This window comes from Gallinula chloropus (genome assembly GCF_964237585.1).
Source record: "Gallinula chloropus genome assembly, chromosome: 19".
Classification (NCBI taxonomy): Eukaryota; Metazoa; Chordata; class Aves; order Gruiformes; family Rallidae; genus Gallinula; species Gallinula chloropus.
Window position 1 is genome coordinate 27342 of NC_140104.1, and position 20533 is coordinate 47874.

General features: G+C 41.9%; 1 protein-coding gene across 1 annotated transcript; it reads right to left on the reverse strand.

Annotated features, from left to right (window-relative positions):
* Positions 1 to 919: 919 nt before the first annotated feature.
* On the reverse strand, positions 920 to 19506 carry CRCP (CGRP receptor component). The gene is made up of 6 exons (XM_084272886.1): positions 19374 to 19506; positions 16159 to 16195; positions 14601 to 14699; positions 11608 to 11702; positions 5928 to 5985; positions 920 to 1220 (listed from the first exon to the last, which is right to left on the reverse strand). Exons 1-6 carry the CDS (start codon positions 19379 to 19381, stop codon positions 1065 to 1067), a joined length of 453 nt encoding a protein of 150 aa, XP_084129012.1. The 5' UTR covers positions 19382 to 19506; the 3' UTR covers positions 920 to 1064.
* Positions 19507 to 20533: the final 1027 nt, after the last annotated feature.

Here is a 20533-nt window from a genome sequence, read left to right on the forward strand (position 1 = left end):
CGCTCGCGCTGCGCCGCCCGGCCGCAGTCCGCACGCAGCGGGCTCTGCGCGCACCCGCGCAGGAACGCGGCGAGTGTGCACGGAGGCAGCAGAACGCGGCGGCTTCCGTGCGCTGCGCCACCCGGGCGCAGTACCGCTGCGTGTCCGCAAGGCGGCAGCACCGAGGACCCCCGTGTTCGAATCCCCGCTCGGGCCTTTCCGCCAGTGCTCGGGCCTTTCCGCCAGTGCTCGTATCTCTCCGCCTCTGCTCGTATCTCTCCGCCTCTGCTCGTATCTCTCCGCCTCTGCTCGTATCTCTCCGCCTCTGCTCGGCCCTTTTCGGCTCCCCCTGCCCCACTAATTACCCGTCTGCCGCTGACCTGCGCTCATTAACAACCCCCCATCTCCTCCAGCGAATTCAACCCCCCTCCCAACCCTACTGCGACCCCTCTGAGAGCCCTCGAACCCCACCATGGCCCCTGACCCCCTAGAAGACCCCCGAAGGAACCCCCAACACCCCAAAAATAGACCCTAGAGAGACCCCCCCCAGAACCCCTCAGAGACACCCCCCCCAAAGAGCCCCCCCACGATCCCCTAAAAAGGCCCTTAGGGCCCCCCAACTCCCCAAAGCCCACAAAGAGACTCCCCAAAAACCCAGGCCCCCCAGACCCCATAAAGAACCCTAACCACCCCCCAAACAACCTGAGACTCCTTAAAGACGCCCCCAAGCCCCTCACCTCCCCCCCAAAATGAGACCCCATAAAGATCCCCTCAAAGAACCCCAAACCCCCCTTTGAGAACCCCCCCAAAAGCCCTAGACCCCACCAAAAAGAGACCCTGTAAAGACCCCATAGTCCCCCAAAAAGAGCCAACCGCCCTGACTCAGCTGCTGCCAGCCCCATCGATGGAAAGATGCCACAACAACAGTGGCTTTGGCCACGCTTTCTTGGAAATCATCACCTCTGAATAATAAAAATTCTAAGGCATTTTACAACAGTGTCCAATACAACAGTAAACTGCTGCCAAGTATAACCCAGAAAATTGTCAGCCGATTCTCCTCTGTCGAAACCGTTGCCAGCTTTGGGCTAAGATGCCTCCAAGGTTTGGTCACCTTTGTCTTCAGCCAACATAGCCAAGTCTCTTTGCTGTTCTTCTGGATCCCCTGGAAGAATACTGGTGACTGCCTGGAGAAGTGACTCAATCTGCTCTTCTGTTAGTCTTTCCTCACTTTCTTCCACCATCTGCAGGTCAAAAACCAATACATTGTTATTCAATCCATACTTCCTTCCTCAGCTCCAAACAGGAAGACTCAGCCCCAGTAAATACTGCTTTCAATGGATGCAAGACGTAGCCTGAACTCATCACAAAAGCATTTTACAAAGTGGAACTCTTGTAATATTTATAACAACACAAAACAAAAAAGCTCCCTTGTTAGCCACGACATCTGGCATGCCACAGTGAGACCCTGCTTCTGTTACAAGGAGAACACCACGCTCAGAACAGGCTTTCCTCCTAAAGCCTCTCAGCCTACACATTACCTTGGGTCAGGAATTTCATTTCGCTCATTCTAAACCTATTTTTCTAAGTTCCTGTGCTTTCATGTGAGAACAAAAATGGCATAACCTGATGGTGGTTACCTGAACCTTGGGATCTTATCCAGCACCTAGGCTGTAAGTAACGGGACCAGAAAAGTAGCCATCTAACCCTAGAGTAGCCATACTTTACTGGAACGTACTTAGATTGTGAGATTCCTGAATGTAAAAGCATATAAAAACTCTGGGCAACAACCAAACATGCTGTCACAAACCAACAGTCAAATGCCGTAAGGTTAATTAGGGACCTATTCTCACTGTGAAGCTCTGGGACCAGTAAAAATAACTGCCCTAATTTATAGGCAGCTGTTAAAAGGAAAAGCTTGTCACAGGACTGGAAAAGCCAGCCAAATGAACTCTTCAAACGCAAATGAAACCAATTAGGATTGTGGGATTTGAGATTTTTCTTTTCTACACACAGTCCTTTAAAACATCCTTTGAAGATCGTTGATTTGTATTAATTACGGTTCCAAGTCAATGCAGGTTTAATCAGTTCTAGCTATCAACTGTCATCTATTCAGATGCATCTTGCCTTCCAAAAAGGAGAGTGGTGCATTCAATTAACCTTTTTTTAGCCCTTCAATGGGCACTGAGCCCTCTTTGCCCAAGCTGATCATCTTTCATCAGCCGTTATCCACAGATCCTTGATGGGAGGTGAGCGAGCAGGCTAGAATCCACTCCCGTAGCAAAGGCAGGTAGTGAATATCCATTTGCAAATGCCATCCTGACCAAAGGATGAAATGCTCTGTGGAGTGACTTTCCAGCTACGGTTAGCTCAAGAATTACTGTAGGACCCTGGCTTGAAAAACAGCCCTGGTTCTTGCTACAGCCAGCTGCTACACTATGCACTAGGAGTTAAAATACACTAAAATTCCTCCTAGTGTCACCCTTCCGAGTAAGTAACTCGGCTATTGAAGCTATTGAAGCCGTACCAGACTCCCACCTGGCAGGCTGTTTAGGAGGCGATCATCTCAGCAGCTTGACAGAAGCACCTTGGAACATCAACTTACACGTTACAGGCGTAAATACACCCTTTGCTGCCAGTGCTGCCAACAAAGCCATTACTCTACAGGTGACCTATGCTATTAAGCTTCCTAGAGGATTATCAGCCTGGGTTTTGCACTGGATTATAGTGTCATTCATTACTGTTACGTTGAACTTTAAAGGTGACATCCCCCATCATACACAAAGCCACATCCTTTGGACAGGCAGTATGACTTCAGACAGAACGACTTCTCTCTTGGTGGCCAGTGTCTCCTGCCTTCGTGACCATCCCGCTGCTCTCTGATTGTCAGAAAAACGGCACCTTTTCTGGTTGAGATTTGATTGACTCGATGGCCTGAAGTCTGCCCCTCCTCCCCATTTAAACTGTATCTCTCCCTATACATCCCCTTTCCCTTTCTTCTCCAAAGACTTTCTCCTTTAGCTGCTCGCTTCACGTAGCCAGAGCCAAACACAAGGATTTGATCAGAACTTGGGCAGATAAGAGAGAGCAATTCCTAGAGCGGCATCACCTCTTCTCAACTTCTGCATTTAAGGCAGAACAGGCTTAAGTGTCTAATCACTGCTTCTTATGTGCTCCCAAGTGTCAAACGAGTAGCGCCCAACTCCCAACATCAACGATCACAGAATCATAGAATGGTTTGGGTTGGAAGGGACCAACCTAAGATCATCAAGTTCCAACCCCCCTGCCACGGGCAGGGACACGTCCCACCAGACCAGGCTGCTCAAGGCCCCACCCAGCCCAGTCTTGAACACCTCCAAGGAGGGGGCATCCACCACATCCCCGGGCAGCCTGCGCCAGTGCCTCACCACCCTCACAGTGAAGAACTTTTTCCTAATATCCAGTCTAAATCTACCCCCTTCCATTTTAAAACCTATCACTACAGGCCCTTCTAAAAGGTCCCTCCCCAGCTTTCTTGTAGCCCCCCTTTGGGTACTGGTTAATGTTGTTTGTACTGGCTGAACACAGAAGCCTGCAGGACTGACAAGCTGCAGATACAACTCAAGACGCTGGCAGATGAGCTCTGGAGATCGCTCTGGCAGTTTAAGAAATAACACTTTACCAGAAAGTTGATGAAAGGAAATAGTTTCATGTTTCAGATGCTTTGGTGCTGTATGGGATGTCTCATTAAACTGTTGAGAAAAGCATCTTTAAAGAAAGATGCTGCATACTGCACTGAGGAACAGGTGAAGCAGCTCCAAATTCCCTTCTGTTGACAGATCTGTAGGCTCTACCAGAGGGAAGCAGTAATACCTTAAACTGTGTATCAAACTCATCAACAGCTCGCCTCTCGGTGCCTCTGAGCCATGCATCCTCACTGCCAGCTCTCACATCAGGAATTATTGATAGAGAAACCCTACACTGGGCTGCATGGACAGCTTATTATCCAAACTGATGCTTCGGCACTATTTTGCTGTGATGTTGTTCAAAAGTTCAAAGGATCAAAAGCAGAATGTAGAAGCAGCATGGGGAGTTTTTCACTCTTCAAGGAAAAACAGCCTGAGCAGCAACTTAGGAAAACAGAAGCAATTAGGACGCAACAAAGCAGCACGCTAAAAAGGAAGAATTCAAAACTTAAGCACATGTAGATAAAGAGAAATTAAACCGTGCTAAAGGAAACCAGTATCAAGGGAAAGAGAGGTCACTCAGAGGCTTATTCTAGATTCAACAGATGTTCACAGTCTTCTCATTTACAACTGGTGGTACAACAAAAATGACCTGCAGTTTCCAAGCAGTTACTGAGTTTGAAAGATTTTTATGTGCTCTCATGAAAAAGTAAATGGCCTGCAATTTTGGGGAGGCTTAGTTTAACAGAACGCTAACAATCCAGTCTTCTTCAATTACTGTAATGCTAGTTTTGGAGAAACTCACCCTGGGAATTACAGGCATGTCACAGTGTAAGAGCAGTAACTGCATCATCAGTACTTCCTTGACGATACAAATTCAGACTAGTCCCCAGATGCAGGAGCAGGATATTTTTCACAAATTGCTTTTAACATTAAGGAAGGGTTATGTATCAATAATGGGGTGACACTGAACTCTCCTGTCTGTATTCTGTAAGTTTAAACAATGAGTTCTAACTAACTTTGACAATAAAAATCTTGGACTGGCTAAAGTATGACACTTACAGAAACCTAACTTCAAATATCAAGGCCCAAATTTCTTGTACTTGCCTCCCAGACATCAAACATGACACCGGAGAAACTTTTCCATTTTTTATGAACGAGGAAGTAGGTAAGATAATGAGGGGAGGATGGACAAGATAGACAAAACCAGACTGTCATCTGAAAGCAGCAATAGATTATTCCACTTAAAAAAGGGGGGAAAAGACCATATATGGTCTATATGGGAATATGATAAACTTGTGTCTAAGCACATGAAGCTAAGAAAGGTATGAGACAGGCTCTACATCATCATTAATGAGTAACATCCTAAGCAAAACTCATGAAGACTTAATGCTCTTGGTTGGGTGGATGACTGACACTGATCTTTTCAAATCACAAAACACCATGTTAATTCCTCAGCTAGAAGCATTCTTTTATGAGATGCCTTCAGCATTACAATGTCTGCTCCTTGCTGTGAATGAAAAATAGTCCTACAGCTACGTCTGTAATCCTTTTTTTTTTTTTTTTTCAATCAAATATGATCATGTTACTCCATAGTTTGGTTTCAGGATAAGATTGTAAACAGATTATTTTAAGAGATCTTTATTAAAATAATATCCTTATTACAATAATCTCTTCATTACCACAGGATTTTGTATTCCTAAGGAGACACTTCAGACCATATAACCATCTATTTCTACTTAGCAACAATTCCTTTTTTGCACCACAATTATGCTTAACAGATTGGTGACGGCTACTTTCCACCAGAATGTCTGTTTATATCCATTTCTCCTTCTGCAACACTGCTTAAAATGCTGTTATCAGCCATTACTCACTCCTTTCCAGCACAGTTGGTTTTACTATAACAGAAAACCCTGCCATCAAAACAACCTTGTCATCAGGGCTGTCAAAAAGCAAAGCACTTGATTATAGAGCAGCAGCAAAAAGACTCAGGTTAAATATATACTTAGTCTCGATACTGTAAGTAATCTTTAATGGCTGCATTGGGCATTTTCAATTTGTGTCAGTGAAGCAAACAGAAGTGGAGAATCTCTCTGAGAGAAAGATAGGGAAGTCTCTAAGGAGGTCTCAGAGCAGGAGCAGAGTGGAATTGAAACCACAAATGTAAAGATGTGCATAAAGGGATACATTCAATCACTGACCATGAGAAAGTAATTATTCAATTGATCTTCAAGGCTAAAGCTGCTTTCATTTAAGCTTTGAACAGTCAGGAGCATTGTTACTCACCAGCTGTATTTCAACTGCTGTCACAGGTCTGTGGTTAAGCAACTGGAGCTTTTCAGCCCTGTTTAAAAGCGAAGTGTAAAACAATCCACATGACTATGCAATCTGCAGGTCCCCCAAAATAACCAGTAAGAGGCAAATACATTCCTGATAGCTTAATTTCTGAATGGGTTTGCTATGTGGTTTAATTACCATGATAATTTGGCTATTCTAGAGTACTTCCTTGCATGTTTAGACATACTGCTATTGCCACCTCTAATCTAAGGTGGCAAGGCAAAGGATCTTAGCTCATTACTCTGCAAGCATTAATTAGTGTGCCCTGTTGCTTTGTAAAACACTGTACAGAAATACCAAACTACTCAAAGATCACAGACTCTCTTGCTGGGAGCACGCGACCACAAGAACAATTCTCATACCTAAGAGGTTACAATCCATCAGCCAAACAGCAGTAACTTGTTTGCTCTTTTAACCCACTGCAAATGCAAAGTTTCAGTAAGGACCAGCTTGAAACTGCTGGGCCTCATGCACTCTGGACAGCCCACATGGTTTAAGCCAAGGTATTTGTTCATACATTAACACAATTGGCTGAGGCCATACTTTTACACATGTATCTTTGGGAAAAAAGAAATAATATATATCTTCACCTGCGTTCCCAGGAAAACCTACCTTGGCGTTGTGTTTCTACAGCTACTCCCTGAGCTGTTCCACCATCATTTTTATAAAACACTAAAAAATTAATACTAATCCAGATTTTCAGCTTCAAAAGAAAAGCTTGTCATTTTAAAATGCTGCATTTGTTAGATACTAACAATTCTCAACAGCAAGCTCCAAGAAATCCTCCTGTATGCTCATTAGCCATTAAAAATTAAAAGCACAGACAATTCAATACTTTGAATTTGTATCTACTTTACAAACATATAGAATTTTTTCCTCTCTATATTTCAGAGCTGCAGAAGGGGGTAAGGAATTAGAACTTTATCATGGAGGAGGGCGGGGGGAAAAGCACTATTTTAATCAACTACAGAACTGTTCAAAATGTTCATTTAAAATATGAGCATCACCCTATCCTTTTAATCAGCTTTTCTACTCCTACAGAACCACATCAGAAGCTTCTTCTCGGTTTTCAGAAAAAGCTTGCAATAAAGTGACATTTGGGAACTAGATAAATGCCAACAAGTGTGACAGATTCCACATCGATCGGGTATCTTACAGCTAAAAGCTTAATCTTCTTGAAGAACAGGAAGCTGTTTCTACCTGCACATCATCAGGGCCCTCACAAGCAGGGCCATGAACTTATTCATGAAAGAAAAACATGCCTACATACATTCCAAAAGTAAATATATTTTAATGGTGGTTTCAAAGTTTTTGCTAAGAAGCACCAATTATCAAGTTCGTTCCCCAAGTCTGCTTACACTTATTTGTGGGTCTTGTAAAACGTGGTAAGGACCATGTTGTGGTTTTGCCCCGGCTGAGAGCCAAGATCCACGCAGCTGCCTGCTCCTTAAAGGAAAAGAGCAGGGGGAGAGGGAAGGGGGGGTGAGAGGCAAGGGAAGGGAAAAGGAAGGGGCAAATAACCCCAAACCCAAGAAACTAAGAGGCCCGTGGGTTGGGATAAGGATAGTTTACTAAGATAACAGAAAGATAAAATATAACAATGCTAACAGGACTTTAGAGCAAAAAATCTATGAAGCCGTTGATACCGCCCTCGGCTTTCCTCCCGTCAGCCCCCCGATATCCTGGGCAGGACGGAATTGGCGTGGAATACTCTCTTTGGTCAGTTGGGTCACCTGTCCTGGCTTCGCCCCTCCTTTCTCATGAATAGAGAAATATGAAGAGCTGAGAAAGTCCTTGACTGTCTGACAGCAACTAAAACCATCAGGGTGTTATCAGCACTGCTCTCATTTTAACTCTCAAACACAGCATTCCATCCGCTGCTACAAAAGAAGTTAACTCCATCCTGACCAGCCTGTAACACTAATGAAGAAACAAAGGCCCCATCATTAAAGGTATGGCTGTCAGCAGAAAAGATATGCTTGTCTGTTAACTTGGTGTTTTGAGTAGTAAATATCAGCAATAACAATAGAAAGAGAAGACTCAAGGTGATTTTACACCATAAAAATCAAGGTGATTTATTGCACCATTTGCCAGCACGATGCTAACAGGTCTCTAACCAAAGCCAGAACGTTTGAGGACACCCTGTGTAGCTTGAGAAGCATTGCACGCTGCAGCGTTATCACTGCAGGTGTGTGGAAGGACGCTAGGAAAAATGAGAATTCACTTGATTAAAAGCTCCATTCTTTAAAGAATGGGTGCTGGTGTTTCTCCAGATGGTGTCGGGTCTTCACTACCTAGAAATTCTCCCATACACTAGCACAACCTAGTGCTCGAGTGCTGCAATTACATGCTCATCAGGGCAACGCAGCTCATCACCCTACCTATCTCCACCAGATTTTCAGATGTAACTGCAAATCCTTCTTATATTCAAAGCCCTGAAGTCCTTCTGTTAGAAAAGAAGTTGCTGGGTCTACCTCACAGGACAAACACACTGCTTAATTGTTTCCTCCTTAATTAGAGGCAGAGTCTTAACAAGGATTTAAACGGCAGAGGAAACAGTCTGAGATGAGGGGGTGCTTTTGATTAGTCATGCCTTTTAACCAGATTCCCCTTGCAACAAGAAAACAGAAAATGCTGCTGTGCCCTCACTGAAAACAGACACCAGCTAGCTTACATACCTCAGATCAAGTCAGCCACCTTCAGAAAACCGTTACCAGCAGAGACAGCATATGACCAGCTAAGAGATGAAGGAAAAGCATCTCTTTGAATGCCTTACCCAGAACGGAAGAAGCAAAGACAGACTCTGGAGCTCATTACTCTTCAAGGGAGGAAAAGTCATTACAGTGAGATCATGTAAGCAAGGTCCTGGAGAGCAAACATTGCAGGTTCTTTCCTCTTAAAGGGGAGGAAAGCTCTCTACCAGCTAACTGGCACAAAATCTCTAGTGAAGTATTTTGTACAAATACCACCTTCATCCCACAGAATGGAAACAATTAAAGCCTTCAGTTTTTCATTAATTTAACGAGAGAGCAGTGTTGAAGTGATCTTGGTTATGAACCAAAGGGTAGTTCAAAATTTCCTTGGAGGCATTACAATTTTAGGCAGTTTAACATACAGTGCATTATATAGTAATTGCATACCATATGCTTTCTGTGTTTTGGTGAGAAGAGGCTGACAGATGGGCTCTGGTACTTCTGGCTTGAAGTGCCTGAATGGAAAAGATTAGAAGGGAGTAGTGGTGCCAGGATCACATTCTGTTTCTTATTTCATAAAGTACGTGGCAAATGTAGAGCTGGCAGATTCTTTAACATGATAAAGACATTAACAAATTAAAAGTTGCATGGGATGATCAAGAAACTAAGATACCACAGTCCAATCTGAGTTCTGATATGCCATAAATGCAGTAAATTTGTAACCTAAACTAGTGGCTGGCTCTTCATTTGTGTCCTTCTGCAGAAGGAAGTGACTTGGGAATAATTCTCTTGCTTGCATTACAGATTGATTCAGAGCACAAGGACAGAGAGGGTGAGATCTAAAACCAAAGGCACCTCCTAGCACCCATAAAAAATAAAGTTATCAAAAAGCTGTTTTAAAGCTTGTAACTCCTTCAACCTTTGCAGCAGTGCTACAGTGAAGCTCACAGAACAAGCAGGCATAGGATAGCGAATATTCGGGTAGATCTTCCACAAAACAGCGAGGCACTATGGGAGACTGAGATCCTGTAGCTGGAATTTTCTGTGTTATGACCCAGCATAGCTTAGAATTTCAGTCTTGGAGATCCCATACAGGGTAGCAGATGCAGTCAAGTTATCTAGCATGATAGCTGAGCCTTTTTGCAAGAGTTGACCCTGAGGTCCTGATCAAATTCTACCAGAAAGACATTTACAAATGAGCTTTGACACAAACAAACAAAAAAAAAAACAACCCTAGACCTTTTTGCTGTGATACAGCATTCTTCTGGTCCTTTCCTAAGCAGTTGCCCTGTACAGACTGAACAACCTGATATCACTTCAAACAGGATGACTGTCTCACATGATCAGAAATGAAGGATGCTCACTGCTAGAAATACTTGACAATTTTAAGATACTCTCATTTCCACACTCTCAGCTCTTTATGATAAACAGAGTATTTTCTCTATGTTGCAATACCTCCACATCAGAAAATAATTAAGATACCTTGCCCACCACAAAAATTTGTATCCTGCTATATAAAATGAGGTGCAGGAGGACTAAACGGTGGCATACTGACCTGTCAACTTTAATTCTACAGAAGAAATCACTACAACCAAAGTTACAACACCCCATGACAAAGTTCCCAAGTACTAAGCACCCCTGTGTCTGCAATGGCAGCAATAGTGTGGTCAGAGCTGCTGAATACAGGACGGGAACATACAGAGAGGGGCCACTGAAAGTCAACTAAATAGCTGACAATCTGCTTTCTGCTCAATTTACTACGCTCTGGACAGGGTAAAAACTTGCCTTGTAGCACTGCACTCTCCAGATGCTCTCATTTTGCATTTCTTTTTGTGACATAACCAAATTATCAGTAAGAGCCTCCTTCCCAGAGCACAAACTCCCTGGAAATCCTTCCAGCAGGGAAGAAAAACACAGTGTCTATACAGCACAAACTGAGGGAGTCATTCAGAAGCAACTACATCTTTGTTCTTTCTGCTTGAAAAATGACTGTTTCAAGCTATCCAAGCCAGCAGCCACTGACTCAATTTCTTGAGTCGCTCACACTCTGGACAGAGCTTCAAGAGGATTACGTGTTTCAAGGGCTGGGGACAGACACTCGCACCGCTGTCAAAGAGGAAAAATGCCCTTTGAGTCCTGTAACTGTGAACAAAATCTTGTATTTTCTACGCAGAACTTAACAAAATAAGAAGATTGAACTGTATGTTCAGCTTCACTAAAAATGGGGTGGGGGAGGGAAGGTTGATTGCCACAACATTTAGGTAACCGACACATACGTCTCAGAAATCCAAGTGGACATAAATATCAGCAGACAAACAGCACAAAAAGAGACGACAAACCTCTTTTAATTGCTAAACAGCAATTAGAGAGTATAACCCTGAGAGGTAAGCTGTAGCAGTCAGGGTTCACATTTTCACATAAAACTTGAGGACAACATCCTTTCCCATGCATCTATATTAGGATTTTATTTCCTTATTACCTCCCTGGAATACAGACACCTTTTTCACCTCTTAGGAATGAATGCATTATTGCTTAAGCAAGTCCATAAAAACACAACTGACAATGAACCAAGGTTGGAATTTTTTCCCACCGTTCTCTTTTTGTGTTCAAAACCCTTTTACAACTTCCAGCTTCCTCCTCAGAAAACATTTTATGAGCTCTGCTTTGCACTTGGACCATGTGAGATCACGCTAAAAAACAAAATACTGACAACAATCTGTTGAAGAACTACTCAGTGGGCAAACACAGGCCCACTTAAGGAAAATACTCATCCATGTAGGCGTTAATGAGTAAAGGGAAAGATGTCTGGATGAGTACTTAAATAATAGCAGAAAATACTTAGAATACATTAATAACATACAGACAAATGATCATATTGTTACATTCCAACATTTCCATGAGCTCACATTTTTATTCAGAGTCACATCTCCACTTACTTGGTCAGCTTATGGCCTTTCATTGCAATGAGGAAATCTCGCACAGTCTCAGGACTCTGGTATCTACAGGGTGTTTTTGAAATGTACTTCAGTGTCTGTGAGGGATAGGAGGAAAACATAAATTATTTCACAGTTACTATTTGCTCTATGAGTCGTGTATGAAACTACATTAGTACTGATTCAGAAAGCCCAAGCGAGTTTATTCTGTAAATCTCATTACACACAATGACTTGGGGCAAATGACTGCCTTGACCTTTGAGGTTCTTCACTACCTTCCCTTGCCTGATGTCCTGGGTATCTGTTCAAAGCCCAAAGTCACAAGTTGAAGAGCACAGAACAGGAGCAAGTTTTAGCACTGTCTACTAAAAAAAGGTAAATGCACTCACCGTTTGTGAAAGACATTTGCTTTTCTTGGTTTGAAATAATCTCAGGTGATGCCAAGACTGTGATCAAGCCGTACTTACAATTCTGCTGAACAGTGTCAGTCAGATTTACTTTTCCTTTTCAAACCAACAAATGTTTACAGCTAGCTTAAAAGGTACCAAAAAAAAAAAAAAAAGGGGGGGTGGGGGGGTTAGGTTTGGGATTTTTTTTGTTGTTGTGGGTTTTTTGTTTGTTTGGGTTTTGGTTTTTAAAAGCACTAACACTTCAGAAAAGTTGAATGCTATTCACCCTTAAAATCATGTTTCCTTCTACCAAGTTTTCATCTGCCCAATGGCAGGGATGCTCTCACAGCCGACCCATACGTAACTCATTAAGGTCTCCAACCTGTGGTTGTTTTCATCCTTATATGAACATTTGGCAATGCTTTCTTAAAGTTCATGGAAACAGATTAGGTGGGCCACCATGAGAATCTTCACAAATACTACAGCATTAGAAACACTTATCTAATCGAGACCATTTACTTTCCATTTCTTCTACATAACGCCTACCAATCTCAGCTGAGTGTCACAGCAGATGTTATATCTGCTGTATTTGAGACACAACAATACAAAACAGAGTTGGAAAACATGAGCATTGATGGAAAATTCAAGGAAATTCTTGCATTATCTGCACCGTGCACATCAGCAACTGAAGCCTTTAAGAGTATTGTCAATGCTTGTTTTGAGTTAAGGAAGAAAAATCCTAATCTGTTGGTACTGCAGAGCTATCTATACATCACTACAACTGACTCATGATGCTCTAACTGGACTGCAAATACAAAGAGACATTTATGGTAGGATACCACACGCACAGATGGTCTGCAATAATTAACCATAAAATTCTGTGTATTTCTGAGTTTCCTTCTACACAGGGAATTATTCTCAGAAAAATCTTTACTGTGAATATTTATTTGAAAACTCTGAAGCCAAGAAAGCTGAATCAGTATTCACAGAGCAGAAAACAACAGATACTGGGGAAAAATGAGCTACAAGACTGGCATTAAAGAAGATCAGCAAATGTATTACCATTAAAATCTGTTATCATTTAAAACTGTTAAGTAAAGGAAACCAGACTTTAGCAACACAGGATAATTCATCCTACTTGGTGGACAGAGTTGATGGAATGTGAATCAGTGGTATTCTTACTGACTGGTTCCACTGGACTATTGGGAAATACATTTAAAAGCACAGTACAGCGTTAGTGAACCCTCTCTCCTCTAAGTCCTTTCTGACCTTTTCAAATAAAATGCAGCTGATATTCACCAATAATGACTGAAACAAACCCACCATATTGTCATGTAGTAAAATTATTTAATAGGAGTATTTTTTTTTCCACTTCAGTCTTTTTTGGCAATTTCAAATCAATTAAAATGCCAGACAAACAGCAAAATATAACTCCAGTTCAGCCAGCTGCAACTGGTTATTTCGGTACAAGCCTACAGAGAGGCCATGAAGACATACTCAGCATGAGCAACCAGGCATGTAAAATCAAATTCTGGCTTTCTTTCAGTTAAATACAGAGAAAATCTACCCAGCGTTTACACCAGCTTCACTCCATGCACAAAAGCAAGCACCTTTTTTAACATGTAACAATGCCATACGACAATTAAAGGTTTAAGATGCATTCTAACAAAATACACTTACTGGATCTTTCTCAGCTGTTTCAGAGAGGTACAGGAAGAGACTGTCAGTCGCCATAAAGACTTAATTTTTTTGTAAGCCCCTATTCTGTTGAATATGAGGCTTAGGCATTACAACTCTATACCTTTTCTAACAAAGCCAGAACTAAAACAAAAACAAGCCTAGGCCAAATCTTATTCACATGAGTAGCTTCACTGCTCAATGGGATTACTCACACAAGTAAGGCAAACTGCTTTCAACACACTGACAGTCGTGGTGCTATTCATGCAGTTCTCTGATACGGACACAACAGGTCACGCTGAAGTCTGTTATGAAGGAGCTAATCTGAGATATTTTAAATGCATATGTTTGTATTACATGATTTTAAAAGTTCTTCCTAGAAATAGATTAAACATTTATTACCAGCCTGGCACCCAGCTGGAGTTGCTAACTGTCCATGTGGTTTTGTTTCAGGTGGTTTGCATCTTGCTATCTTGACACACACAAACTACAAAGTTATTTTAGTGAGAAATAATTAGTTTGATTCAGTTAATAACAAAATACATGTGCCTCAGTTTTGAAACCATGATTAGGTGGTATCATCAACTCATCAGATGATAGCAAGTTCTGCCCTGAGTTTTAAAAGGATAGAATATTTGGAATTAAAAAAAAAAAAAAAACAAAAAACACACCACACAGAAAACTACACAGTTAAGATACAGGATGGTAGTTGTTCTTTTTGTGATGGATTTTAGTAAGAGCTGCGTGCCTCTGCCCTTACAGCACAGTTAGCCTACAACCTGAATAAACCAGCCACAGGAAAAAATATATATTTTACTGTGTTATTTTTCATAGGGGAAATCTGATACCAAATTATTAACATACAGACCTAAGAATGTGAAGGACTCCAGCCTGGGCTAATTTGCAAAGGAATTTCACAGTGTTACTCACTTCATACATGATTGTATTCAGATTCTGCTGCCCAGAGCTCTGCTTGTTTTTTCCACTCTCTTTGCGCTGCTGCTTAAGATCAGTAAGTAACTGATACACCTGGGGGGAAAAAAATACCATGTTTTGGACCATTTGAGAGTATTTTAGCTAAAAATATTAAAACAGAAAAACAAAAGAACAATGCAAAATCTTATTAACTGAACAAACAAAAAAAGCCATGGCTGCTTTGGTGAACATACCAGCACTAGAATGATGAATAGGTATATAAATTGTTTGGGGTTTTTTTCTTTTTTTTAAATTGCAACTATTTTAAACAGATTTTCAGCGCTTTCTAAATGCTATCCAGGAGCCCCAAAGAAGAAGCTGCCAGGATGAATCTCTCCCACTTGTTTATCTTATCTCATGCCCTGAACAGAGTTGGGCCATACCCTAATGTACTGGCACTGAGCTCCCATTTAAATACGAGTGATGCTTGAAGCAAAATGTCACACAAGTTTACGGCCCTACTTGATTTGTTATGACAGATGTACCCATAATATTAACATAGATATATATTGTGTCTCACAGAAAGGCAATTTAAATTATTGTAAAAACCCCAGCAAACTCTACAGCTGTCACACTGCCCAGAACCAACTAAATAAAGGCTTGACCTACAGATGCTCCTGAGCTTGGTGTTCCTATAGTAAATTCCAGTGGAGTTATTCAAAATAGTAAATGTTACAGTGGCCAGCATGGTGTTATGGTATGTTAAACCACAAAGATTAAATTAGCTCCCTATTTCATCACAACAACGTAATACAAGCAGACATTGCTGAAAACAATGTTGACAATGCGGTGAACATTAATGCAGGAGCGAGATCCGAGAGCAAGTCCAAAGGCAAGGAGGTCGTTTGGACTTCGGAAACTGTGCTTTGTCCAATCTGTTACAACACAACATCTTTATTCATCGTAGCTAGATGTGCAGAAAAACCTTCAGACAGCATCACAACTACTCCCTTGGTGCCACATTAAATCACGTTCGGTTGAAATTTCTTCAAATGTTTTACTTCAGGCTTTTATAAGGCAGAAACACACAGCTGCCAACAAATATCCCAGCAAAAGAAGGAGGAAGCAGAGATGAATTCGCAATAAGTTCTGCAATCCTTGCTTTTTTCTGTACTGCAATAGTACATTTGTAACAAACCTATCCTTCACACTATCATCATCTATTTCTTAGACACGACATTCCTTCAAAGTCCCTCAATCAAAACTCTTCTCACCGTCACCAGATGGTTGCTCTGTTGTGCACAGACAGATGCAGCTCAAGCTAAAACATATCAAGATTTCACAATGGAATGAAACAGCTGTGTAACTTTCAAGCTTCAGCAATATAACAATATAAACAAAGCATCTGGGTTATTAAAACACATTCAAAAAGTTACATTCCTAAACAAAGCACTGAAATCACACACAGATCCTGCTGTACTGCACTGGCAACTTTCCGCTTCCCAAGAAGTAGACAAGTGGCTGATTACAGCTTTAAACTGCTGGTTTAAAACCAGGATGCAGATAAACTCACCTCAAAGTTACTGAGCAATGCAGCATTGGCATCTTTCCTAAAAGGAGAAATGAAAATGATTATCTGTGTTCCAAATGAAACTCTTTAAAGTTTTTCTTTACTGAGTCAATCAGACTAAAAGAACAGACTATTTTCATAAAGTTAAAAAAAAAAAAGCCCAAGAAATCTATTTTTGGTGACTCTACAATGATCAAGCCATTGCCACCTCTAGAAATGATTTTTCCATGTTGTTCATGGAATTACTACATAAATATACGGTATATTTTGCACAAGTTGCCCCATAAATCATAATACACCTGTACAATGTAATTATTTTACTCAGCTACCCTATTTTATTCACTCACCCAATTTTACAAACTAAAACCAAATTGCCTTGCCTCTTCCTCATGAAACCAAGTCTCCAGTTTTATTTGAATAAAAGCTGATGGGGAAAATAACTCAGATTACACACTATTTATATATTAGTCAAGAGCATGGAAAAAGAAAATACGATGACTTTTACTGCCACATGCGTATCTGTGTGAATACACACAGATATGGCACTATATTTACACATACTGTACATTCTGTCCCGATTAAGCACAAATCTTCACCCACCACTCACAGGCTGAGAGAACTCTTAGAGACAAGTGCATATTTAGATTAATCACACCTCTAATACTACTGGATATTGTAATTTGATAATTTAAATTTTTTTTTAAGGGGAGAAAAACTGACGCAGAACATCCTATATTCCCTGAACAACACATTCTGCTGAGCAGTCAGCAGCCACAACAACAGAAAGTTTCCATACAAAAGGAAAAAAAGGCTTTTCTCAGGTCTGTAGCTTATAAAAACATTGAAAGAAAAAAAAAAAAGGTACAATGTATTGTTAAGCACCATCCACTGCCTGAATAGAACTGTCAGGTTCATCACTATCAAATGAGTTAAATGTGTCCACAAACTTCCACAGGTTCTATCATTGTTTTTAAATGAAAAGGACCTTCTAAAATACGCTGAGATGAACTTCAAGTTCCATTTCGCTGACTGGAGTGAAACTTCAGCAAGTGAACTCACACACGCGTTACTTTTCATTCATGTTTTACAAACCATATAGCTTTTGTTGCTAGGTAAATGCAATCCTTCAGAATGTCTGCATTCAGGCTATCGCTACAGAAATCCCTATGGATCAAAGACATTCTTTGTTAGAAATAATAATGCTATAGAAGAGTTATATAGGGAATTATTCTGTTAAATATATGAAAGGGTCATATAGAGTAAATACATTACTATGCAAATGAGTCTGTAAAATCTATCTGACGTTGAATTAAGACAATTGCTCCTTTTTGAATTCTAAAACACTTTGTCATTAAAAAAATATTTTTTTCTTCTAACAATGGACAGCAAATGAGTCAGTCTCAAATCCTCAACAATTTTTGCTGTGATGAAATAGCAGAATTACCAACTGATACATAAGACCAGCTTCAAAAGTTCTTGCAAAACTTAAAAAGCTTCAGTCCTAACTCTCATGAAGCAACTGGCAATTTCACATTCAGAAAACAACTATGCTTTTAAATTATGAATTCAAATTTTCATTTTTATCAGCTAGAAGTATGCTTAAGTTTTATGAGGTTAAGATTTATGCAGAAAGGAAAAAAAAAAAAAGTCATGTTAAGACCCAGTGTATCAACACTTTTTATAATCTTTAAATAGGCAGTGCACAAATGAAAATTCAATTGAGACAGTCTTCTGCATGTATCAAAAAAATATCATGGCATAAGGCATCACACCTCTAAAAATATCACTGACCCTTCGTGGTTTTAAATCTACTACTTAAAATATGTTGCATAGTTAAGCCACACCATTTCCTGGATGGCAATTTTCTCTGGTATCAGATACTTCTGACAGGTAATAACTTAGGAGAGGTTCTCCCAGTCACAGAGCTTCCTTCCAGAAAGGCCATCAGGCAAGAGGCAAAAATTAGGAAGGTTTATTTCCAAAATCAATTCAAGTGCAGAATGGACTGAATTGTTCCATTCCAATGCAAGCAGCATCTCAACAGCTCAGACAGCCCCCAGTTCTTCTGCCTCTGATGGACCTTCCTATTGGTACTTAAAGAGTATCAGTAAATTAAGTTGGGCTACCTGAGGTAATAAAAATCAAAAAACAGTGGGTGTACAAGCAGCATAACAGACCTTACTAGTAATGGTATCAAAAGCATCTTTCTCAACAGGGCAAATCTTACCCTTCCTCATATGCAACAGGGCCTTTGAGCCTGTTTATGTGTTTCAGAGTATTTTTTTGGTATATAGCAGCAAGAACCGGTCATTTCCCTGCAGGCTGTTCCTCATGTTAAGGCTAACAGAATACAAATCTGTATTTCAATGGATGTTTCTTATTTACTATCTACTTTTGAATTTTACGCATAGAAGATCTAGTTATACTAATAGTATAAATGTAATGACAATAAAGCATCCATTAACAACATGAACTGCAGTAGCTCAGCTGACTTTGGTGCATGATGATGTAAGACCCTCCGTGCCCCCATTCATTAGAAACCAGCACCATGTACACATATATAATCAGTCAATGTAACGGGCTCCACAGAAATCACAAGAGTCAAGTTCTACACCTAAACTCAGGTCAAATCTTACTGTTTTGTGTCCAGATGATGCCAACAAGACAGAAACCACACATTTATTGGGCATTAAGGGCCCAATATACCCACCAGACACCACTGGCGGGCCCATAGATACACACAAAGACTGTGGGGAGGCCCCTGAAGATATACCCCTCACACACACAACACCCACCCCAGAGGCAGGCCTGCATATACACACACCCCCCACCAGAGGTAGGCCCATACAGATAGACACACACACACAGAGAAGCCCGTATAGAGATACCCCCCCACACACAGACAAGCCCACAAATACACACACACAGAGCCAAGCCCATACAGATATATCCCATACACACAGAGACAAGCCCATATAGGTAATATTGCCCCCCACACGCAGATAAGCCCATATAGGTATATTCCCCCCACACACAGAGATAAGCCCATACATACACGCCCCACACGCCACTCCCAGAGGCAGGTCGTACAAACATTGCAAGCGGATATACCTCCCTCCCCCACCCCGACCCTGGAGCTCTCGCTGACGCCAGGGAAGGTCACCCCTGAGGGTGAGGCGGCAGCGGCCGGTCCCCGCGCTCTCCCCGCCGCTCCTTACACCTCCATCTTGTCCGGCCGGGGCACGCCCGTGCGCTGAGGCCGCCGCCTCGCCGCGGAACTTCCCCTCACAGGCGAACGCCCAACGACGAGAGCGCGGGGGACAGGCCGGAGTTGAGCTAAAGGAGATTTTGGCGGCCAGGACGGAAGCGGAAACGGAAGGAGAAATAAGGAGGGAGGGGGAAGGAAGGAAGAAAAAAAAAAACCCACAAAACCCAAACCAACTGCATTGGCCGGGAATCGAACCCGGGCCTCCCGCGTGGCAGGCGAGAATTCTACCACTGAACCACCAATGCCCGTGGTGAACATCCTTTCCCCGCCCCCTTCCTTGTAAGTACTGCGGGCACCCCACGTCACCTGACACAATCACTGCTCAACACCTGTTCGGCAGTGACAGCCGGCCACTGCGGAGTCCAGTGACAGGAGAAACACGGCATTTTAGAGGTCCTTACAAATAATACCGCCAGCTACGTGCAAACAGATATTGTGAGGCTGAACGTGTTGTGTACTACTCCCACCGTCTGTCACAGCACCTGTACTTGGCATCTCCCCAGGCTCAGCCACATCACGTGTTCCTACCATCACTCTTTCCCATTTAATCTGTGTGCCATTAAATTGTGCAAGAGCCCTTTTCATTCTTGAGAAAGTCGAAGACACTTCGCTGAGTGCAAATAGCTGAAAATCCTATTTGCTCCAGCAATGAAAGTTGTCTGGCTCAGAGACCGAGAGCCAGGCAAGCATTAGTGAGATTATTTTGCCATCATCTCTCAGGCAGAAGTTTATATGCAAACACACCACCACGGACTCACTAAGGAATCACATACACTCCCTTGTCTGCAGCAGGGCTGTAAGGGCGATCTTGGCAACCAAATGTCTGACTCTTCTTGTGCCCACAACCTCCACCTTGCAGCACCAGCATAAAAATCCACCAGGCACTTTTCTCTCCAGAATCCAGCCAAAAGAAACTCCACTCTCACTTTGGGACTTCTCCTTGGGGCATTGCAAATCTTCAACCAATTCTGGATAACATGAGCGAACTACAGCACTTCAGGAACAGTCTTCAGCACCAGGACAGTGGGAACAAGCAGCTCCCGGCCCTCCAGAAACCATCATCACCAGGTACCTAAGTGCTTGGCAGAGTTAAAACACCTACTGCAAAGC

Bases quoted from the DNA above. Each gene is read 5' to 3' on its own strand.
- CRCP (XM_084272886.1), bottom strand. The intron at 14,700-16,158 runs GTGAGTTTATCT...TTTTCCCCCCAG, and splicing joins CATTGCTCAGTAACTTTGAG to GTGTATCAGTTACTTACTGA. The intron at 1,221-5,927 runs GTGAGTAACAAT...TTTGACCTGCAG, and splicing joins CAGCAGTTGAAATACAGCTG to ATGGTGGAAGAAAGTGAGGA.